General features: G+C 32.6%; 5 protein-coding genes across 5 annotated transcripts in view; 2 read left to right on the top strand and 3 right to left on the bottom strand.

Moving 5' to 3' along the window:
• Nucleotides 1–318: 318 nt before the first annotated feature.
• Nucleotides 319–5,878, top strand: LOTGIDRAFT_158785 (hypothetical protein; the record flags this gene model as incomplete). The annotated part of the gene is made up of 3 exons (XM_009052219.1): nucleotides 319–370; nucleotides 1,890–3,371; nucleotides 4,146–5,878. The coding sequence occupies 3 exons, from the start codon at nucleotides 319–321 to the stop codon at nucleotides 5,876–5,878; spliced, it is 3,267 nt and encodes a 1,088-aa protein (XP_009050467.1).
• Nucleotides 5,879–8,318: 2,440 nt separating this feature from the next.
• LOTGIDRAFT_231200 (hypothetical protein) lies at nucleotides 8,319–10,691 on the bottom strand (the record flags this gene model as incomplete). The annotated part of the gene is made up of 3 exons (XM_009052218.1): nucleotides 10,650–10,691; nucleotides 9,505–9,598; nucleotides 8,319–9,037 (listed from the first exon to the last, which is right to left on the bottom strand). A coding segment is annotated over exon 3 (687 nt), but the record flags the coding sequence as incomplete, so codon positions are not given.
• Nucleotides 10,692–11,915: 1,224 nt separating this feature from the next.
• LOTGIDRAFT_231199 (hypothetical protein) lies at nucleotides 11,916–18,017 on the bottom strand. Its single transcript, XM_009052217.1, has 12 exons — nucleotides 17,986–18,017; nucleotides 17,450–17,718; nucleotides 17,113–17,265; nucleotides 16,484–16,575; nucleotides 16,000–16,050; nucleotides 14,508–14,648; nucleotides 14,096–14,244; nucleotides 13,790–13,876; nucleotides 13,244–13,391; nucleotides 12,952–13,058; nucleotides 12,486–12,604; nucleotides 11,916–12,124 (listed from the first exon to the last, which is right to left on the bottom strand). The coding sequence occupies exons 2-12, from the start codon at nucleotides 17,510–17,512 to the stop codon at nucleotides 12,116–12,118; spliced, it is 1,119 nt and encodes a 372-aa protein (XP_009050465.1). The 5' UTR covers nucleotides 17,513–17,718; nucleotides 17,986–18,017; the 3' UTR covers nucleotides 11,916–12,115.
• An 876-nt stretch (nucleotides 18,018–18,893) lies between these two features.
• LOTGIDRAFT_187046 (hypothetical protein) lies at nucleotides 18,894–22,509 on the bottom strand. The gene is made up of 3 exons (XM_009052216.1): nucleotides 22,431–22,509; nucleotides 20,839–21,061; nucleotides 18,894–20,591 (listed from the first exon to the last, which is right to left on the bottom strand). The coding sequence occupies exons 1-3, from the start codon at nucleotides 22,431–22,433 to the stop codon at nucleotides 19,453–19,455; spliced, it is 1,365 nt and encodes a 454-aa protein (XP_009050464.1). The 5' UTR covers nucleotides 22,434–22,509; the 3' UTR covers nucleotides 18,894–19,452.
• Nucleotides 22,510–24,541: 2,032 nt separating this feature from the next.
• LOTGIDRAFT_231197 (hypothetical protein) overlaps nucleotides 24,542–24,869 on the top strand; it is a gene marked incomplete at its 3' end in the record, with an annotated part of 8,013 nt that continues 7,685 nt past the window's right edge. The window contains exon 1 of the mRNA XM_009052215.1: nucleotides 24,542–24,629. The remainder of the gene's footprint in view (nucleotides 24,630–24,869) is intronic.

Here is a 24,869-nt window from a genome sequence, read left to right as displayed (position 1 = left end):
AATTATTTTAAACATGACTCCTGCTGTCAAACAACAATTAATTTAGTTCAATTATGAAATGACGTCTGATTCGACGCCTCGAGAACTATGTCCCCTCCTCTAGAAATCTAGTTAACCCAGATGGTATACAAAATAACATGTATGAATATATTCAGAGAATTTTATCACTATAGTAAAAATATGATTCATGTGACTTTAAATGAAGTTTAATTTATAAGATAATTAAGCAAGAACAATAAACATTGGAATATAATATATACCTATACTATTTAAACAAATATAATATCTAGTTTTTCATTCATGTTTCAGAGCTGTAAAATGGATTTAATTTTCCTTGCATTAAGTGTGTTGTTTATATCTAACGCCAATGGTAAGCAAATAATTAATTTAATAATTCCTTTTAATGATTTGGATTCTTCTTTCTTTTTTATACGTCTATGTTAACATTCATGTATAATGTGTTATACGCCCAGGTTATATTATACTTCCACTTCCTTATAAGGTATTATACGTTTGAGTTATAATCCACGTTATAATTTATTATACTTCCACGTTATAATATGTGTTACACGTCCACGTAAAAATGTATTATACGTCCACGTTAAATGTGTTATACGTCCACGTTACGTGTTATACGTCCACTTTCTAATGTGTTATAGTACACGTTAGTTGACATATTCAAAATTTGTCTGTGAACACGAAGCTACTGTTTTGGTTGGATTTTGATAAAAGGCGGAGGTTTTTTTTATTCGATTGATCTCTGTCAATGTAATGTCGTCGTTACCAAGTAGGTGATGCATAATACATTCAAAACATTTTCAAATACACAATGGGCTTAATGAACTGTGGTCTATGAGGAATCATGAATGCGTTTTCGTTCACTTATTTCAAACTGTTTAAGACCTTGTAAGTCCAAAGCAAATTTGCACTTATTATATCGGTATCTATCTAGAACAGATTTGATGTTCGTAATAGTCGTATAAAAGGGTCTTGTAAACAACCAAACATAATGTATAAGCTTAAGTATTATTCATTTTTCTGACGAATAAACCCCGCCTGTATTTAAATATATCAAAACAAATTATCATCAGGGCGTCTAAAACTCATAGAGTCTATCTTTTCCCGTTCACAATAATTCAAATTGCATGGTCTATGATAATAAAACGCTTCAAAACTTTCAAAATAAAATCAAATCGAATCGATTAATCTCGAAGTCAAAATAACTTTTTTTCATATCAAAGCGCAATTTAATACAAATTCTGAGAGATATCTATAAATTTCTATCTTAGAGGGTACCTTTAATACACCAAAGATACAGATCTTTGAAATGTGAAATGAACTATTTTTTTGTGTGTACTTACTAGAAAGAATATTTTATCTGCGATTCGTCTTTCTTTTTCTTCTTGGTGAAACTGGTACATGTATTACCTTTAAGGTTGATTCTGGTAGAGGGTGAGCATTACTTTTATTTAATTTCCCTTTTCATTTCATTATTTCCTTTTTATAAATCTAAATACAGCTTACTAGTAGTCTAGTTTGAGATGGCTACAACACCTGTCCTGTCAGAGAATTATATTACGAGCTTCTTAGAATTACTGTTATGGTATTTGTAAGAAGTTTATATCATATGGACTTCGGGAGTCTGCTTTCTAGATGTCACTATCTGATGTATTTCAGATGATAAAGTCTGGTATACAAAGCGCTTTCTATTGATAAGATTTCCCTTTGGCACCGACATTATTTTAGATCTGAGACTTTTACTTGTTGGCATGGGGAAGCCTAAAATTGATATGTACCGACGAATTAATGAATATTATGAACATTAGTATTTTAAACATTGTTGTTCATATTGTTCCTTAAATAAAGTTTAATTGTTTCTTCTATTACAGCTTACAAGATTACTGGGCTGTGTCATAAACCACAACTAAATCCTCGTCCTAAAGAACATGGTTACTGCACTCCAGATGACAAACATATATTTAAGAAATATGGTTATAAAGATGATGGTATACCAGCAGATCTTTCTGGCTTTCAACCACATTTACTACATGAATCTTCAATTGTTCGATATTTTGATGAACTTGGAAAATGGAAATTTCTAGCAAGTGGGTCATACGCGGATGTATATGAGGGCGAGATGGCCGAAACCGGTGTTAAGATCGTTATTAAACAATACGACGACTCTTCAGAGTTCCAAGACGTTAATATGGAATGTAGATTGTTAATGTATTTATCTGAAACTGGACTTTTTCCCAAATGTTATGGATTATTGGTATCAAGTAATGAGCTCGCTATAATTTCCATCATATTGGAGCATGTGACTGGAACAGAAAACCTCCGGGATGCTCTTCACAGGAAGGATATTTCCGTATATCAATGGACGTTGATACTAGAACAAGTAGCACGGTATCTGAAGTTGCTGCATTCTAAGTACGTTCTTCATAATGATGTGAATAGAGGTAATATTCTAATTAAATGGAACGGATCAAAACCAAGAGTGCATATGATAGATCCTGGTATGGCTACCTTTAGACACGGCAAATATTCCTCAAAACCAACCGATGCTAATAGAGTTTATACATTCTTTGACCCAACATCAGAATACTTTGAGAGTGACCCTGCTAATGAAATTCATGGATTTGGTTATCTGTTGTTGAGATTGAATGAGATGCACCCTAATGAAGACTGGAATATATTAAGACAATGGTGCCGAAAACCCAACCGTGATGACAGACCTACAACTGATGAACTTATTCACAGGCTTCAAAGTCTTCAAATCAAATACAGGAAACTTGAAAACGACTTGTATTATAAAAACACTTTTAATGAGACGAAAGAAGTAATTCGAAAACAATTTATGACCGTTCCAATTCCCGTTATAGATGTATTCAAACTGAATCCGTTCCCGGATGTTCACGGTAATATACGATTTATTTCATATTCCACAGATCACATGTCATATAAGGCTAATTACAACGGTTCATTGGTCATGGTACATTTGTTTGTTGGCAAAAATAGTTTCAAATCATCTAGGAATGAGGCTTTAATCAATATGTTTGCAGAACCATTTGGATTGGTTCCTAAATTTATCGGCCTTTGTTTCTATAATAATGAACTGGATGATGTAGTTTTAGTTCAAGAGTTCCTTCAAACTTTGACAACTTTAGATATAGCTATCAGCAACCATAGCGATAAATGGACCCTGAAAGATCGTAGTTTAATAGCTTGTGAAATTTCCAAATCTGTGTTATTTTTTCACGATAATAATATCCTGATAAATGGTATAAACCCTGGTAACATTCTACTGAAGATGGATGGGGGTTATCCTGTTATAAAATGGTCAGATCTTGGAGAATGGAGTGATGGTGCTGGTACTACGCTAATGTCAACACACAGATATCACGCTCCGGAAGTACAAGCTGGACACGTTACGTCTTTTGAATCTGACGTTTACAGTGTTGGCATTATTTTTCAAGATCTATTTAAATATTCTATGAACAGTTTACTCCAATCGTGTATGAACATATCAAAACGTGTGCGACCCACTATGCAAACTTTAACAAACCATGTCTGCGATGATAGTTACAAACAGTAATTATTGATAAGAATATATCATTCAATCATCTTTGATATACTTCCTCATGGGAAAAGTTCATGCGTTGTTTTGGATTTCGGGTTTCGTTAAGCCATTCGGGTCTTTAGTTCATGATTTTTTTAGGTATAGACTTTTAATAAATATGTTAAAAACTGTGAAGGTGTTTTAATTAAAAGTTTTAAACAAACGAGCTTTTAAATTGCGTCGTTACCTCGTCCGGAGCGGTACATAGTAAAACCTTGTAGCCTTGTCTGGTCATTCAGGTCACCCTTTTCTAAAATTAACTTTGCAATAATATTTACACTCTTCATACACATATCAAGTATCAAGTGTAAAAACAAGATATTAGCTACTTTAAAGTGTTTTCTGTTGTGGCGTGTGCTTAAGTCAAATACTCTTTTACTTGATATTTCTGAACAAAACCGGTGAATTAGTCCAATTAGTAGGTGTTTTTCTTCGAACACTTATGTAAGTAACATTGATACAGGCCAATTCCATAGGCATCACACATGATAATTATAACAAGTAAAATTTAAATAATCTTTTTCAGGATTCCGACTAAAGGACACGGGAATATGTAACAAGTATAATTTTGGTTTGACTCCAAAGAGAGTCAATACTTGTGTTCCCGATGATAAGAATGTAAACGTGTTTAAGAAATATGGTTATAAAGATGATGGTATACCAGCAGATCTTTCTGGATATCAACCTTATTTACTACACGAATCTTCAGTAGTTCGATATTTTGATTTACATGGTGAATGGGAATATTTGAGTAATGGAACGTTTGCAATGGTATATACGGGAGAAATGCGAGTATCCAAGGAAAAAGTAGTTATCAAGCAATTTACACTTCAAACAGATATTTGGGAAATTGAACAGGAATGTAAAATATTGATGTATTTAGCGGACACTGGTTTTTTCCCTAAATTTTATGGTTACATGCCATCCGGTCCTTCACTATATAATCTAACTATCATACTTGAACATCTTACTAATACTGAGGGTATCGCTGTAACCTCTGAACGACCAGAAGTGTCAATGTACCAGTGGTGCCTGATATTTGAACAGTTTTTACGTGCTCTAAAAGTTATGCATAAAAAATATGTTTTACACAACGACTTACATCGAGAAAATATATTAATTAAGTGGAATGGTTCGGTACCGAAACTCTATCTCATAGATACTGGCTTCTCAACGTTTCGAGAAGGTACCTATCAGTATATGAGTAGTGCTACATTAAACCGATATCCTTTCTTTCCACAAGAGTCAGTGAATTTTGAAAGCAATCCATCGATGGATGTGTATGGGTTCGGTTACGTCGTTAATAAGGTCAATAATCATGTACTTAGCGAAGATTTAAAGATCATAGCTGATTGGTGTGCACAAAAATATCCAGAAGACAGACCTACAACAGATGAACTATTAGATCGATTCAAAGCACTCAAATTGAAATATAAAAATGTGGGAAGTGGTTATACAAATAGCATGAGTGGTGTTCTGCCTAAAAATGCGCATCAATTGCCGTTCCTAACTAAACCCATTCCAATACTTCTATTAGTAGATATAACACCAATGCCTAGTATATCGGATACAAGTGAATGGTTAGCTATAGATGAACAACATGGTTCTTATAAAGGCGTGTACAGAAATAAATCAGTTGTTATCCGATTGTATTCAAATAGAAAATTTGCTCAAATACGTCACGAGGCTGCTATTAATTTGTTTTTTAATTCTACGGGTTTAGTACCACTGTTTTACGGTATGGTTTTCTATGATACCTCAATGAGGGACACGGCGATAGTTCAGGAATACGTTGTAAACAGTACCTCATTAGCAAAAGCTATTGAGCGGAGCAATTTAAATTGGACGGATGTTTACAGAAAGTGTATAGCATGTAATATATTGAAATCAATAGAGATATTTCATAAAGAGCATATACTAATAAACAATATACAGTCTTCCAATATTTTATATATTAATAACGGAACTTCACCTTCCGTTAAATTCATTAATTTACATGACCATAGTGACACTTCCGGTCTCCTTCGTGATGAAGATTCAGAAATTCCAATATATGCAGCACCAGAAACAGTCCAAAACACATCCACATCTTATTTTTCTGATATTTATAGTACATGTTTCATATTTAAAGAATTGTTTAATCCATCTGAATGCACAATTATTAATGAGGTTATCAACTATTGTTTGACTTCAAAACCGAAGTCGAGGCCGTCTGTAAAAACTCTCATGGCTCTCCTGTGTCATACAAGAGATACATAATGATAAATGTGTTAACTATAAAAATGACATTGAAGTGATCTGTGTATAGTTTTTTTGTGGTTGAAAGCTGTTAAATGTATTCAGCATTTGGATAGTACGTGTATTCTCCAACCCGACAAACGTCTCCAATTGTAATGTGGAATTCACAAAGCATAAATGTGGATTAGTCCCTTTAGTTTGGAATGCTTAAATCAGTATATTCTTTTTTATCCTAATGTGGATACCGAGATTAGCAAATGTGTGTTATGTCACTCATAATGGGGTTTATATTTACGTGCATTCTATTATTCATTCATTAATTAATAAATCTATTCACTTCAATTCTTTCACGTGCTAACAAAAATTGATATTTAACCGAACCCGAGAGATATTAATTGATCTCTATTCCCAAACAGGACCTTGATCTACAGTTTCAAAATGTTACAAATAAAAGTCAAGCTCACTGGTTGATTAAATGACTAGTCTTGCATACACGAGTTGTGTCCCTTATTTCATTATACGATGACATGCCGGTTTATAAGTCAGATGAATCACTTTCCTCTGGATTGTATTGTATTTCAAACACTTTCCTATACAAAAAATATCATTAAAACCCATTGTATGTTTCATCCTATGTATATTGGTCACAATAATATGGTGACAATACAGTACATTATATCCAATGGAAAATGTTCACAGAGACCAAATTACTGTTAACGATTTGCCGGTGAACACATTTCAATGGACCAATTTGCCAACATCTGGAAAAAAGGAGCTACAAGAGACAATATCAGAAAAATTTGCCTTTCATTACACATTTCATACACAGTACATAAGAATAACACATTCATAACTTCAACCATGTAGCAATCAGATAAAACAATATTACAGGAAACGCATAGTCTTAGTATATAAAGACTACAAAAACAAAAAAAAAAACAAAAAAGCTTGCATAATCTAATTAAGATATGGGATATCTCATGTTGTATAATGCAATATATATATTGACATAAAAAAAATAACCAACAAGTAACAACTTATTTAAAAGTAAAATTGCGACAAACAAACAAATAAATTGAAACAATATCATAAATAAATATTTTTATATAATAATTTTGTTCAATTTATTACATGATACTTTTTTGTTATGGTCATGATCAGTACCTGTGGGCTGAAAATCTACAGCTACAATATAAATCATCATAAAATTTCTAACAAATTTATACTCAAAACGAAAACACAAATGGTTTGTAGCAATTATTTCAATAAGGATTGTTAGATATAAACATTTACTAAAACTTATACTAAGGCATAGGTAAGTACGTTTTCATGTGGAGCAAAAGTCCTTTTAACCTGTATCAGTTATTAATGGGCAAACAATAAGGAAAATCATTAACACAGCAGGTTGCTATGTGACGTTTAAGAAAGTTGAATCTTTTGAACACTTCTTGACATTTAAAGCATTGAAATTTTGTTTGTTTAATACACTGATTATAGTGCTTGTGAAACTGAAAAGTACATTTATAAATTTTAGTACAATTTGGACATTTATACCTCCTTATTTTATAGTGTCTTTGAACATGCTTTGTATAGCTAGAATTAGTTAAAACTAACCCACAAATATCACATTTTAAATAATTTTGTCTAACACATCCACACTCGATTGATTCGCCATTTTGAAGAAAACGATTAGAATGTCTACACAATTTAGTTTTATCATACAATACTTTAGGGTCTGGTCGTTTCATTAATTTAGATTTTGGTTCTGCACTGAAACATTGATACTTTAATTCTAGTGCCTTTCTATTTGAAATAACACTTTTGTCTGAATCAGAACTGCAGTCCTTGGCACTCCTCTTTGAAGAAGTAGAGTTAAGACAAACACTGGATTCATTTTCAAAATTGAAAATGTCATCAATTCTTGTTAATTCTACTTTCACTGCAAAACTCTTATTAGAATTTTCTAATGTGTCTTCCTCGTTAAGGCTTATTGACTGAAACTTGTCCTTTTTTGGAGTAGGCCTTCTTTGTTTTGTTTTCAGTCTAGTAATGTCAGCTGATTGTGTTATACAAGAGCCATGAGACTCAGACACTGGCTGCCCAAAAGAGCTGGAAATTTTCTCATTCAAACTCGTTGGAGGGCTAAATCTAGGCTGCACATGTTGCATTGGCTCATCTAAATCTGTTGGTTCCTTTTTGATTTTCACAATCCCACAGCCCGAAAATTCTTTCTTGATTTTCACAGTGTGGACATTGGAATGCTGTTCTGTAATGTTGCCAAGGTGATCATTTGAAAGTTCAGCAGGTTTCTGTTCATTATCCCCTGTATAATAATTATTAGGTTCTGGCTTACCAGAAGGTTCTCGTTCATTTTCCTCTGCATAATAATCAGTAACTTCTTGATCAAATACCTCTGCAAAATGGCCAGAGGGTTCCTGAACATTTTACTCTGAATAAAAACCAGAAGATTCCTGTAAATTTTCCTCTGCATAAAAACCAGAAGGCTCTTGATCACTTTGCCTTTTACAGTTACTATCAGGTTCCTGATCACTTTGCCCGTCATTGTAACTAGAAGGCTCCAGTTTGATTTTCACATGGTCATGATGTAAAGGTTTGGATTTGATATTAATACTTTTAGAGGTAGAGGCTGAAACTGATGATACAATTTCTGATTTTAATTCATTTTCAATTTTAATATTTTTCCTGACAGATTCAATACCTACACCCTTAAAATTGTTGTTAGTGTGTGTGTCACTATTTTCATTGTTATTAGCAACATTAGTCTTACTTTTATTTAAGTGTTTCTTGACTAAACTCATTATATTAACCATAGGCATACTATCTGCACTAGTTTCACAAATTTGTGTTTTGTTCTGTTTAGAATTTTTTCTAGATATTTTTAGAATTTTTGGCCATGAACTTCGAGATGAATCACTAGACTGAGGCTTCCTTTTATTACCATCGGGCTCAGTTTCCTTGGCCTCCAATGTTTCTATTTCTGGTGTAACATCATTCCATTTTAAACTGAGCGGATCTTGCTCAAAATAGAATTCCCTTCCTGTACACTTTTCAATGATATGCCTTCGTTTATTAGACTTCCATTTTGGAAAGGAACTAGCAGTTACTGGGGTTGTATGTGAATTCATCATTGTACTCAACTCAATGTCTCAACTTATTTTCCTGGAAAGACACAAATTTGAGTCATTCACATTGCGAATTAGATTTTTGAGGTAGAAAGGTGAATTGGAAATTAAACTACTTTCTAATTATAACCTTATAATAGTACATCACGAGTATCACTATTTTAAACTTCAGTCTTGAACTAGTTTCATATCGTAAATGAGACTACTGGTCTCAATACCATCATGTCCCAAAATAACAAGCTTGATCCTCCATTTTGTAGGGAAAGATAACTCTCAAATCCAGACAACGAATGAATTATTTGGACTCACTCCACTAATTCATTTGCCATCTCTTCCCATGTTAAAACACGAAATTCAACCTTCTACAACTTTTTCCAGAAATCTCGTTGAAAGCTTTCCAACATGTCGAATGAAAGCCTGACCAATTCTCAATGTCTCCTAAAAAATTCATTATATGATGACCATGAAAATTTTGAGCTACTAAAATTGAAAGTAGACTACTACCGGTTATACTCATCCGCTAGAGTTTGGCACTTCACAAAACGACTATTTTTAGAATTAGCCTTCCGCCTTTAAGTCTCTCATTATCTCACCAAATCTGAAAGATAATGCAATTTCAGACATCAAATTCCAAATCTAGACCAAATTTTACCCAAAAATAGGCAGGCAAAAACCCCAAAAGGGAGAGAGAAAGAAGATTTCTAAAAATAGCCTGGACTACATAGGTAATACAATCATTTGCATAAAATGTTTTAGTGGAGTGAGTCCATTTACTTGGTTGGTTGGTTGGTAGATGACAAGTTAACGTTCGCTTCCAGCGGATGCTGATATCGCAAACTAGGTAGTTGTTGGTAGTCGTAGTAGTTGGTAGTTGGATTGGATCAAATATCCATTTACTTGCTGTCAGAGCCGTATATAGAGGGAGTCTGGCCAACTACGTCACAAGGCGCCATCTTGTTACCCTCTCTTAGCTACAAGGCGGCCGACGTTATCCCTCGTAAACGCTCTAGAATTTACAGTTTTTAACCGATTTTGATAAAATTTGGTATGTCTATACAAAAACACAAAAAGAAGGCAAATTTTGAATTTTAGCACTTTCCAAATATTAACCACCGAAATATTAAACCTGTAATCTTCCATATTAAAAAAGCTAGGGCCTAGCTGCTATATGGAACAATAGGCTAATCACTAGTTATAGTTTATGCAACATATTTATAAGTAATATAATGTATAATATCATTCATATTGTTTTTGATCAATAGGCCCGTGTGCCTGACGACTGTCAAAACGGTGCATAAACTATAACCGATGATTTTTGTTACATAAAGCTTTAGAATATAGTGAAGTTAGTATAAAGGACTGAACTCCATCTTTGTCGAAGAAATTTAGTCATCATGAAAATTGCTCAAAGCAAGATGTGCACTATAAATCGTTATCAACAGAAACAGGCCCGTAACCAGACCAATGTGCCAAGGGGGGCGAATGCATTTGCACGGAGGCTGAAATAGCTGATAGAGACTGATTTCAGCTTCGATTGAGAACTTGTTTGAATTTTGCAGTGGAGAAAGTTTTCATATCTATTATATCCAGTTTTTAGACCTGAACATAACACGATTTGCAAAACCCCTGAAATCATCGAATGTACTTACATCGCATAGAAAAGAGTTGTCGTGGGGAGTCCAGTCGGATCGTTTGACCTTTACTTCCCATTCTCTGCGTCTCCTTTTATCCTTAGGGAACCTGTGCATCACTATACCTTCTCCAGATTTGACAGAGCATTTCTATGCCACACATCGAAGCATTCTGTTGCCAGACAAGACCAGGAATTAGGCTTAAACAACGTAAAGAATACCCAGGCTCCTACGCCTAAACGTCGCGGGAAGGGTAACAATATGGCGGCCTTCAATCACGTGACCGCTCTGCGCCAATCATGGTTCAGCGCGGCGAGATCACAAGTTGGCCAGACTCTCTCTATATACGGCTCTGCTTGCTGTCTGAGCCGTATATACGGCTCTGGTTGCTGTATTCGTGAACACTTCCATTATTAAATAATGCAGGATTTGTTTTTACTTTTTGTTACATACAGACAAAATTCAGACTTGCTGCCGTTTGATTTTAATATAGAGAATTAATATTTTTCTCTTAAAATGCATGACTGGGCAATGACAGTCACTTCATGTAGCCTAAATGTCAAGTAGTTACAAAGCAGGATAACTTGTCTACAACTGACAACAGTTTTCCATCACAGTGGTGTAACCTATTTTCGTGCATATAAGGATTCAACATTGAATTTCGTCAAAGTTACAAAAACGAATTTTTTTTTTATGTATTTATCTTTAATATCAATTCATTATAACTAGTGATAATTCCTTCAAAGAACCATGATTTAAAAAAAAAATAGTGACTGACAAAATAAGAAATGTAGCGTGCTAAAAGTCACTGAAATAACATAAGAATATGGCCCACTTTGTGTTCCATAGAAATTTTCTGCTGACACAGAATCCGCCAGTTGATCACGTGACTTCATTCGTAGGACTACATTCTAGCAGACTTGGAATTCCGATTACCGCTTGGGATTATAAGAAAATTGGGCTGATAAAAAATGGTGACGTTTGGTTATAACTGAAATCCGCCATTTTGTAATTTGTATTTGTCCAGGTGTACATTTATAATACATTTTACCTTGCTTAAAACTACTGGATTAATTCTACTACTGATATTGTAGAGATAACACATGTTTATCAAAACAAGCAAATGCGGAGGTCACACAAGTAAATTATTAATCATTTCAGGAAATGCACGAAAAATAGGTTAGCACGAAATTAGGTTACTTGACTGTACTTATTTCCATTAATTATACTGAATTTTACATGAGTTTCATTATAAGACAAATGGTATGATAAGAACAAATTAAAAATATTTTATAGATATTTAATATAATACAAAGATTATCAATATAGAAATATAAAGATATATGTAGAAAAATAAATTAATAAAATTATCACAGTAGAAAAAGTAATTTATTAAATGTAGAATATTTAAGTGCTATCTTTAGAAATTGATCCATAGGCTTGCTCTCTTCATTATAATACCTCTATAATATCTTTTATTTTCACTATTTTTTCTGAAATGGATAAAAAAACACTTACAGATAACATTCTTTAATAGATAAAAAACATACAATATAAAAGGGATTAAAAGAAGTTTTCTAGCCTTTGCATGTGTATGATGAAACTTACAGCTCCTATTTTTGCCTTTCTGCTTTCTAACCGATGTATTTGGTCCCTTCAAGAGGTTGAGGTTTACAGGCTCCTATCTTCTATCTGATAGGTACCCTGACTACCCTCTCACCATAGCGATCACCAGTTGGGAATGGTTGCAACCGATGAAAATAGTCACCAGTGCCAAACACAATTCGCAACTCAGCTGCATGAGAGTTGTGTTCGAAACTTATGACTGTTATTCTTATTCACAACCATGTTTACCTTTTTCTTTTTCCCTTTCTTCTTTTTCTTCTTTAATCCTGAACCAAGTTTAACTATAGCATTAAAGGTTTCACTAGTCATTCTATGTGTAGTTCTTACTTTTACTCCTTTTAGTTTTTCTTCAATAAAATATATTCTAATCATTATTAACAGATACAATATTCTATATTTGGCACTATATATTGCGATTCTGAAGTCTATTTACTAGCCATCATACTTTTTTGAAAAGATATTTTGAGGAACATGATAATTACAACATATACATAATATAATCAAATCACGTTACCGTTTACATGGTATCACAGAAAAAACCTGTGTAAAAATATATATAAACCACTACGCGGATTTATATAGTGTACACAGGTTTCTGTTAATACATGGATAAACTGAAAAATGTTCAGGTCATTCCTTAAATAAATAACATAAGCTCTTCAAACTTAAAAATGTGATTAATATATGTTCTTACCTTCCTTTCTGAATGTGAGACCATCAAGTAACTCTCTACCTCCCATATCACTAATTAAATTATCATCTAAATCTAATTCTTCAATACCTTCACTAAACATCAACAGCCTATATAACAAAAATATACTGTTTTAAAATTCAATAAATTGTTCTTCAAGTTGACACATATATTTTAACATACTGTTTTTTTGATCATATACAGTCATAATTTGTTAATACATCTGTTATACTCCTTTTACCCATGTCTCATTTTGAGAATTTATATAATATATATAAATGAAGTAAATCCTTACTTTTTAAATAATCTCATGCAGATTAGAGGTGCTAATTGTTTGCCTTCTCCCATATAATCAATTCCATTATCAGCCAGATGAAGTTTTTTAATCCAGGGTCCAACAGGGGGAGGGGGTGGGGGTTCTTTCTTTTTCTTTTTCTTTTTACCTATAAATACATCTCTTCAGTAAGAAAGATATTCACACAGTCAATACGGAAATGAAGAGTCCACTATATATGGATTCAGTTTGAAGAAATATTGAAAATAATGCATTTCTACCCGAAACAAATAGACTTCTCTTGTTTATTTTCTAAAAATTTACAAAATTTAATTTTATCCCCTCAATATCAGCAACCAGTAATCAGAATACTTGGTATGGTAATAAGTTTACAATTATTCCATAGGATATCTATGGTTTCGGTAATTTGAGAAACTGTGCAGTTAAAAGCTATTAGTATCCTTTATAGACATGTATGGAAATCTGCTTCATATCAAGTCCATGATTGAAACATTAATAGTCAATATACAGTTGTAATAATATTAATTTGATACATAATACATGTACCTTTCTTTTTTATCTTCTTTTCTTTGTTAACACCACTAGTATACTCTTCATCACTAGTTCCTAGTTTATTATATTTATTCTCTTTCTCTGAATCATATTAACAGAGAGATGTACAGCCAGTTTGGTCACTATATACTGTTTCTAAATCAATATCTTAATCACTTTATACTGCTTACTAATTTCATCATTGCTTGTATAAAGATCCATGAAGTTTTGCATCTAAATGTTTTCCCCATAATAAAAACACTTTTCAAAATAGGAGAAAAATTAATTTCTTAGAAACTATAAAAAATCATAATATCTAACCTTCTTGAGCTATTCTTGCTTCTTCATCAGCTTTCAGCTTAGCAGCTTCAGCTTTTTGAAAGGCTTCAAATTCAGCTTGATCAACACAAACCTTAATTAATTCAACTGTTCCTTCACATTCTAGATTATTACCATCTAGATAGAGTTCTCTGTAGATTGAAAACAATGACTATTTATTTCATGTTAGATCTATCCAATTTCATTTACTCTCTTTGTTTGTAAGGCTTTTAAATTTCAACACAGTTGTTGGAAAATCTATTTTGATCTATCATGATTTTGTAACTACCAATACTGTGATCATTTCATTGTATTGTATTGGATGTTTTAATGCTTTGGACTGAAAGTTACTTTCCTTAGCCAAGTTGAGCGAAAGATAAATGCCAGTACAGTTAGATAAAAATTAACAACTTACTGAACGGTTGTAGTTGAGACAATGTTGCCTAAATATTTACCACTTTCAACACCTAAATCACAATAACACATACTAACAGATGTTATAGTCTTATTACCAATTAAACCATTACATAAATATAAACATCCTTCATCACCAAATCTAAAACATAACATATATGTAAAACATCCTTCATCACCAAATCTAAAACATAACATATATATAAAACATCCTTCATCACCAAATCTAAAACATAACATATATGTAAAACATCCTTCATCACCAAATCTATAACAATACATAAATATAAACATCCTTCATTACCAAATCTAAAACATAACATATATATAAAACATCCTTCATCACCAAATCTATAACATTACATAAATATAAACAACCGCTAAATCTAAAACATTACATAAATATAAACATCCTTCATCACCAAATCTATAACATTACATAAATATTAACAACCATCAAATCTATAACAATACATAAATATAAACATCCACCAAATCTAAAACATTACATAAATATAAACAACCACCAAATCTATAACAATACATAAATATAAACATCCTTTATCACCAAATCTATAACATTACATAAATATAAACATCCTTCATCACCAAATCTAAAACATAACATAAATATAAACATCCTTCATCACCAAATCTAAAATATAACATAAATATAAACATCCTTCATCACCAAATCTAAAACATAACATATATATAAAACATCCTTCATCACCAAATCTAAAACATAACATATATATAAAACATCCTTCATCACCAAATCTATAACAATACATAAATATAAACATCCTTTATTACCAAATCTAAAACATAACATATATATAAAACATCCTTCATCACCAAATCTATAACATTACATAAATAGAAACAACCGCTAAATCTAAAACATTACATAAATATAAACAACCACCAAATCTATAACAATACATAAATATAAACATCCACCAAATCTAAAACATTACATAGATATAAACAACCACCAAATCTAAAACATTACATAAATATAAACAACCACCAAATCTATAACAATACATAAATATAAACATCCTTTATCACCAAATCTATAACATTACATAAATAAAAACATCCTTCATCACCAAATCTAAAACATAACATACATATAAACATCCTTCATCACCAAATCACCATCACCCACTTCGCCAAACAAGCGTTTATTTCCCCATAATGATAACAAGATCCACATTCATTCCTTAAATAAATATAAACATCCTTCATCACCAAATCTAAAACATAACATAAATATAAACATGTAAGAAACAGTGACGTTTCTACTCAAACAAATAAAGCTGCCTGGTTCTCCCCTTCCCCCATCATCCCAGTTTTTAATTCATTTTTATAGAGTTCTTCATGCCTAGTGCTATGAGCTCTTTTGAGCAATACTGTGTCTCCAACTCCACATCATTAACCTAATGATTCATCAAAATGCCAATGGTGAAAAATGTTTAAATACGTACTCATTATAGTCTAGATTCATAATGGTCAGGTAAGCACAGGAACTCAAAACACTGAAATACATGATGATAAAAGTAAAAACTAAACCTATACTGAAATGTATTATATTACAGACAGAGGATTTCTTTACAGAGTATTCAGTATTTTTATTGTCATCAAAGAAAATGAAAATGAATGGAGTTTTATGTCCTACTTTTCTGCACCATGTGGGCTAATGAAGACGGTGTCTTCAAAGGAAACATCATATTTTGTAAGGATGCATTCCAGTCAACAGCCTATGGCACAGTTTATTAATGAAATGTATGTGATAATCTTTATAGACAAAAAATATAGTAAATTCATTAACTCAACATGATTATGATTATCTTTGTGTCAATAAGGTTGCCTGTATGACCATGTAAAATGTTAGTTGATAAATTAAGAAATGGTAGGCCTATATCCATATATTTTGAGTTTACTTTATCATGAAATAATGGTAAGCAGTACCTTGAAAATCTTTTAATAGAATATGTTTCTAATAAACAATCCATCATTTCAATCTGTCTGATGAGATAAACTGGTTTTCCAATTAATAAACACTAAAATAAAAACAAGCTGTATGAGATACTTTTATATCATTTGCAGTACTGGTATTTTAGTACTTGTTTGCAGTAATGCCCCATATTATTTGGCAAGGAGAAAATAATTATTTTTAACAAAAGTATGCTGCTGAATTCAACTGATTTGTTTTGTCTCATTCATGTGTGTAAAAGCAGACATTAAAGGGATTGTAAAAAGTTTTTTTTTTAAAATTTTTTATGTGTATACTGTACACTGACAGCATCAATTTTCACCATTCCAATTTTCAATCTGTCATCTGTGGTTCTTGCAATTCCACTTAAACTAATCACTAATCGTAAAATATGTTGTATCACAAAAGGGCCTCCAGATAAATGACATCATAAAATGCTTAATCTAAATGGAATTGCAGGAACCACAGACATCTGATTGGAAATTGGAATGGTGGAAATTGATGCTATTAGTGTCCCCAATACATATAATTTTTTTTTAGAAAACCTCTTAACAATCCCTTTAATTTTTCTGGTGATATGTGGAGGCCTTGAATAAATTCTTACCAAGGACGCTACATTTTCATAAGACATAGGATAATTCCAAATATAAATATCTTTAACATATACATATCTTTCTGTTCTGATAGCTGTTAATAGTGGTTCCAGTAAAACTTGTACTTCACCATCTCTTTCAGGAGTAATAGGTTCAAATATAAACTGAAGTACGGTAAGAAAAGTGATTGCATATAATAACATGTTTATATAGCATTAAATAGAAATATTCAAAACGATTTGATATTTGAATAGACTTTAAGCCAAATTCGAAGTAATATAAGCTTAATAAAAGAACTCTAAATAATAAATATACTGCACTCTAGTTTGATAAATAACCACACCATACCTTGACAACAAGTTTCAACTCTTCAGAACAAGTCTTTAAAATATGTTTTATTCCAGGACACATTTGAGATTCAGATTGTACACAAAACTTTTCATAAGTTCTTAATAGGCTTTTAACCAATGCCCCAGCATTCTCATCTTTTTTCTTTCCTTTTCTCTTTCCTCTTTTTTAGGCATTTTACAAATTAGATACCAGTCACTTACATTCACAAACAATACTTTATTATGTTTTTATTTTTATCAGGATAAATGGTTGAAACTGCTCATTAACTATAAATGAGAAAATCAAAATTAATTCCAGATATGTTTTATATCTAAATAGAACACTGTGTATGATGGTATTTACATTTAAATTGAGTGTTTAGATGCACCCTTTTTTTAATTATGGTGTGTGCTTGACTTCAAATGAAACATTTTAAAGATTTATCATTATTGATCGTAACATGAACCGAGTGACAACCATCGGCAGTCTATATATATCTCATTTATGGCTGATGAAAAGCTAATTCCCATGCTATACTGAATAAAATCACTCACTTTTTGCAAAACTTCTTATTTGTTGTCATCTGTTGATAGCAATACCATTTAAATCTCCTTTCATCGAGTTTTAGATAAGGGAGGTAATTTACAAGGTTTCGTCGATTTCAGTCCACATCAAATTATATATCTCTCTGTCTCTCTATATACGACACTGCCTCCTACTTTACTTTAATCATGACATAAAATAAGGCAATATGCACAATAAGGGCATTAATGTAGGTTACGGGGGGCAAGATTAAAAAAAAAAACAACATGTTTTGTTGTATGGTCTGTAATGGCTTTTTATGTTCTATAGTTGGAAAAATATTTTTCGTTTTCAACATAAAACCAATTTGGTTTAATATTCCTCGGCCCTATACAACACCAGCCAATGATTCAGAACCGAGCTTTAGAGCACTACTACTTTCGAATTGAAATGATGGACAATATGACTGTGATCTATAGGCCTATTCTGATTGCCTTCGTGTGTACTGTTTTCAACAAAACATATCCCCCATAAATCTAGAACGCAAAAATATCCCTTACCTAAGCTCCCTTTTTTACGATCTGCTGAACCAATATATATGAAATAGGGGCCTAGGCCTAATCCACAATAATCTCAAAATCCAGAATTTTTTTGTTTAAAATTGATAATATGATCTTTTGGTTCAGATTGTCTCGACGTTTGAGACCAACTAATACACCATCAATGTCAACCCGGTCGATTTAAACTCAGTTTAGAAAAACGCAACTGGAATCATGGAATCAAGGACAAGTCAAAACATACTTAACATGTTTAGGGAAAGATATTCTTAACCTTTCTTTCATATTGAAAAATTTGTGCTGATCAGATCAGTCATTGATTAAATTACAGTTCTATGATAACCGTATACTATACACTGGAATTACTATATAATGCATGCAGTATGTGTAACATTTTTATTACAAAAACTTTATAACATTCATTCATTAGGCTCTACATAAATCACATTGCCTTACTGAAGGAGATAAAGGAAAAGTAAATGAGTTAAATTAAAAAATAGTGGAAATATATTAAAAAGGTCAGAAGACAAAATTACACGCGGAAGACAAAATCTCCACAGTCGGTAGGTTTACTTTACGCTATACATCTGCATTAATCTACGTACCAATTTACTGAATTGTGTATCTCTTGCCTAAACCATCATGTTAGCATTAACACAGTAACTGGAAGCACATTTAATTTACATGGAAGGCATAAATGATATAACTAGACAAGCAAGTTCCTTATTTCGTTAGTTTTTATAAAGTAATAAATTTCATGTCATGTAAATCTCTGACAATTAAAGCGTGTCCTTAAATACACAAAAGAGGCCTCCAAAATAAAATTATTACTGTTTTTTTTTTGCTTCACTCCCCACCCACCTAATGCCCGCATTGATGTAAGAGAAGCTCGGAAATAGTTATAAGCAAGGGTAGAGGCCGCCACTCCTTTCACTGTGAGGTTTAAAAATCTTTTCCTTCCTCTTTTTCTCCCCCATCTTCATCATCAAAATCATCAGCACCGACTTCTTCATAATCTTTCTCTAGAGCAGCTAAATCTTCTCTAGCTTCAGAGAATTCACCTTCTTCCATACCTTCACCAACATACCAATGTACAAAAGCTCTTTTGGCGTACATCAAATCAAATTTATGATCAAGGCGAGCCCAAGCTTCGGCTACAGCTGTGGTATTGCTCAACATACAAACTGCTCTAGTTACTTTGGCAAGATCTCCTCCAGGTACTATTGTTGGTGGTTGATAGTTAATACCAACTTTAAATCCAGTTGGACACCAATCTACGAATTGGATAGTCTTCTTCGTTTTTATGGCACCAATAGCAGCATTGATATCCTTTGGAACAATATCTCCACGATACAATAAACAGCACGCCATGTATTTTCCCTTTCTTGGATCACATTTGACCATCTGATTGGCAGGGTCAAAACAGGCACTAGTTAGATCAGCAACTGAATGTTGTTCGTGGTGTGCCTTTTCAGCAGAGATAATTGGTGCATAGGTAGCTAATGGAAAGTGAATGCGTGGATAAGGTACCAAATTTGTCTGAAACTCAGTTAGATCAACATTTAAAGCACCGTCAAATCTCAAAGAAGCTGTTATAGAACTGACAATTTGACCTATCAATCGATTAAGATTGGTGTAGGTCGGTCGTCCAATATCTAAATTGCGTTTGCAGAGATCATAGATGGCTTCGTTATCAACCATAAATGCTACATCTGAGTGCTCCAAGGTTGTATGTGTAGCCAGGATGGAGTTGTAAGGTTCAACCACTGCTGTTGAAATTAGCGGTGAAGGATAGATGGAGAATTCCAGTTTAGATTTCTTGCCATAATCAACACTTAGCCTCTCTAGTAAAAGAGAGGTAAAACCAGATCCGGTACCTCCACCAAAACTATGGAAAATTAGAAATCCTTGAAGACCAGTGCATTGATCTGCTAACTTCCTGATCTTCTCCAATACCACATCAATAATTTCTTTACCAACAGTATAATGACCTCTGGCATAGTTATTAGCAGCATCTTCTTTACCAGTGATGAGTTGTTCTGGATGAAACAGACGTCGGTAAGTTCCAGTTCGAATTTCATCTGAAATGACACACGAAAATCCGTTAGAGGATTTTGGAAAAAACATGATACGTCAGTTTGTTTCAAATTTCATCTTTCATGTCTTTCCATATTAGGAGCTATATAGGAAAATGTTAACGTAGAATTCAACTGTGCTATACTCTTATCAAACCATATTTCCTGATGTATATATTCAGCACACTGTCGCAGGGATAAATTTGACATGCAGTATGCATCAAGTAATATTTTAAAATACATATCAATTTACCTACTACAGTTGGTTCCAGATCACAGAAAATAGCTCTTGGAACATGTTTGCCATTCTGGGTTTCACTGAAGAAAGTGTTGAAGGAATCATCTCCACCTCCAATAGTTTTATCAGAAGGCATCTGTCCATCGGGATGTATTCCATGCTCTAAACAGTACAACTCCCAACACGAGTTTCCCATCTGACATCCTGCTTGTCCTAAATGAATATTGATGCACTCTCTCTGAAAAATGTAAGTATGAATATCAAAGTCGGAGTAAAGAGGGTTTTAACATCTTTTATGTATAGATGAAACCTAGGTTGCCATATTGGAGATATCTCAAATTCCAAAATAACCATACTTGGACTTATCATCTAATTCAAGGAAACACATCTCATGCCATTTGGAAAGCACTATTGTGGTTTTAGTCAACAGTCATAGGCCATAAAACGTGAAAAGAGTGAATATATATATATGGAAATATCATTATTAATAAACAGTGCAATCAATACAATCTGTTACTAATTGAATATCTCACAATTTGTATATTATAGAAATTCAACAAATATTCTATAACCTGATTCATCGTTCAGTTATGTTACATTTTTTAACTCCGCTATTGATTAAAACTTAACAGGTTTCTCTGTGCAACTATATTTTCTATGGCACAATTGAATGAATAATTTTGTGGCAATCCCATTTTTGTCACATTTCAGCTAAATTACCACTTGCTCTTCGTTGTGTAGCATTTTGCTGTTGATATGGGTTAAATTAGTTCCTGATCCTCTAGTGTGATCTTAACAACTTTTACCCAATGAAAATAGCTTATAAAGGCCTTCATTGTGATTTATGGTTTTCCACGGTAGACTTCATAAGCTATAGTATGCCAATTTAACTTTTCTGATTGTTATTTCTCTGTAAACTAACAACATTCATTAGCTGTGACCGCTATAAAGTTTCTTGATATGCCTGGGCCTTCAGCTATTGTATTTTTACTTTGAGGCATATACATCTGCTGCTTCCAGTGTCGATCTGTCGGCAATATTAGTAGCCTAATTATTTTGTTGCATTGGACTTTATTAGCATTTATTTATATATTTATTCCGGCATTGTAGGGTTATTATATCAAACGTCACTTTGGTTTACATTTTTAGTTTACACTAAATTTGATAATGGTATATTGGGTCCTTGTATTATAATTATTCTCAGTCTGTCCCGATCTTGTTGCTATTTCTGATGCCCCAGGGAGTATGAAAACAGAACTCACAATGCAATGACAGGTATATTTCAGTGGCAAAATGCGAGCTAATAGAAACAGTGCGCACATAATCACTGAAGAAATGACGACCCCATCATTGAGCTCACTGTGATTGTTAGTATGCAGAATATTCTGTTTTGGTTGATATTTAATCTCGGTTCTCCATACAATTAATATGCTCATACAGATCCATTTCTATAAGCTTTTGTCATTTTTCTACATTCAACGATGCCTTTATACAGAAAATTAAAAATGGTGTCACGCAGGCTGACACAGACTAGCTTATAAAGTATCTGAAAGGCAGAAGAAATCATTTCTTATTCAAAGTCAAAAATAGAATTTAATATAGCTTACCATTTTTCAAATAATTTCTGTATTCTAAAGTCCCTTTTAGGTTATTGTATAAACGGAATGGTGGAATCTCACTGTAGACTAGCGAACGTGGCCGAGTGAGAGGAATTCTATGACTATTGAATAAAACAACTGAATATAAACGTAGCCTGCCACATGTGTCAGTTAATGACTCAAGTCTTCAACATTATATTGATTTAGAAATTATACTGAGTATACCAATTTATTAAAATGCGTATATTGGCCTTTTGTTTGAAATATTTGCAATATATATCAATAATATACAGAGAAATAGCTAGTCATCGGATTATATTAGCACATTTAGATTAGAATTAATTAGACAATTATATAAAAATAGCATAAAAGATAACTCCAGCTAGGTGGTTGGAGATTATTTTTGATTAAGACTTCGGTCGTTGCAATGATAAAAATAAAAAAAACTACGAGTAATATTATATGGGGTTGTCATGAGTAAAAGTTGTAGTATAGAACATCGTGGAATTGATATTAGTGATGTCTGTGACTAAATTATGGTCAGGGTGATATGACATTATTACAATCGATAAGTCTTGAGTCTGGATCACATCTCATCTCAAATTTGTCTACTATTTCGGAAGCTCTAGCGTCATAAAAACAATGTTAATAGATCCAAGTTTAGAGGATTTGGCCTTTAAAATTTCATTGATTAGGCTCAGTATTTAATGTAGACTTAGCACTAAAACTGTTGATATATATATATATATATATATATATAAACGACCTAGACCTTTTGAATATGCTTATAAATATTAAACAAAAACGTAATCTTTTGTATGGAAACAGGGAGCGGGGGTGGGAGCGGGGGTGGGGGTGCAAAAATCTCCACTAATTGTTTAAATATGATTTTGCGATGCAGGTCATGATTATGCTGTCATATGGATAGTCATCTGCAATTCTAGCCTATTATAGGCATTGCATTTAATGGTGATACTTTTGAAGGAGGTGTGGTAATTATTTCCCCCTTCTGCCTTTGACCTTACCCAATTTTTCGGACGTGATATACTGATCGGTCAAGGTGATTTTTAGAGCTGCGTTTAGAGAACATTTTAATTCTTATAATTAATCCTTCACATAAATATCAGAGTAATGTTATGTGGTAAATTAATTTACCAGATTTGTTTAGCCTTATACGATCGACCAAAAAACATTATTACTTTATTACTTCTAGTTTAGGGGCATTTCTTGCGTCATAACCTTAGAAAAAATAGCGACTATTTACTTTTGTTCTGAAGTAGGCTAATATTGTGTTTATCAACCCTTTTAAAAGAACTCTTTAAACTGAAGACCAATTTGGTTTAAATAATCTCACTTCACTAGATAAAAAAATTGCATATTTGTTTTTCCAGGCTGCTTTTGAAACAGAGATTAACTCTTGACAATAACGACTAATAGTATGATGTTCAGTAACAGTCTAGTGATGCAAGACTAACAAATGATAATAAAAGTGAAAGTAAGGCAACTGGTGTCCTTTGAAAACAAGAAATGATATTTAAAATAAAGATGTATATAGAAGGCAACAGAAACTGAGTAATTCTTTATAAAACTAGCCTAATGCAACATTTTTTTAACTGATTTAACTGTTTCTCCATAATCGGCATCTTAGAATTCTTGTCATCATGATGTCATGTCGTATCAATGTCAATGACTCTTGCCTTATTATCCATGAATAATGTTTAAAATAGTATACTTTTCTTATAATAATGTCAAGAACCATCCCCCAATAAGGTTACTACACTAAGCATTTTCATTGCATTATTGATATTTTTTCAATTGGCAGGAGATTATAGCCTACCACCTCTGTCCTCTGGCAAATTAGAATAGTGGTCCATAACTGGGATAAGCTTATTTCCTCCAATTACAATAAGATATCAATAGTGTGCGGTATAAATCGTTTTTATTACAATGGAGGCAGACCAAATATATTAACTAAACGAAATTGTGATATAAATTTAATTCCATTAAAATTTCCTGAAATAAATAGAGCCTACAATGTTTTTAAAAAAAATTAATATTCAGATGTATAATGTTTTATTTATCTAGGGTTAGATCCAGATCTAGATCATAATAGATAGAACATGACTGATGCGGGTGAACTTTCCTCATATTTACATCAAATAGATAATTTAACATCACAAACATCAGAACAATATGATCAAATAAAAGGTATATGAGGCTTAAATATCTCTTTCACATGGGTTCAATTATGGTTGTGTCATATGTTGATTTAGGGTTGTATAGTCTTAAGTAAGGAGATGGACAACATCGGGTCAAGTTAGGGTTGTATGATATAGTGTCAAGTTATGGATGTATGATATAGCATCAAGTTAGGGTTGTATGATATAGCCTCAAGTTAGGGTTGTATGATATAGCGTCAATTTAGGGTTGTATGATATAGTGCCCCCT

The sequence above is a fragment of the Lottia gigantea genome (assembly GCF_000327385.1).
Source record: "Lottia gigantea unplaced genomic scaffold LOTGIsca_18, whole genome shotgun sequence".
Classification (NCBI taxonomy): domain Eukaryota; kingdom Metazoa; phylum Mollusca; class Gastropoda; family Lottiidae; genus Lottia; species Lottia gigantea.
The sequence above is the reverse complement of the archived record's forward strand: the minus strand, read 5'-3'. Positions and strand labels throughout refer to the sequence as shown.

Bases quoted from the DNA above. Each gene is read 5' to 3' on its own strand.
- LOTGIDRAFT_231199 (XM_009052217.1), bottom strand. From the start codon at position 17,512: ATGTGTCCTGGAATAAAACATATTTTAAAGACTTGTTCTGAAGAGTTG. The intron at 17,266-17,449 runs GTATGGTGTGGT...ACCGTACTTCAG, and splicing joins AGTTGAAACTTGTTGTCAAG to TTTATATTTGAACCTATTAC. The intron at 13,877-14,095 runs GTTAGATATTAT...AATATGATTCAG, and splicing joins AGCAAGAATAGCTCAAGAAG to AGAAAGAGAATAAATATAAT.
- LOTGIDRAFT_187046 (XM_009052216.1), bottom strand. The intron at 20,592-20,838 runs GTAAATTGATAT...GTGTCATTTCAG, and splicing joins TCTGGAACCAACTGTAGTAG to ATGAAATTCGAACTGGAACT.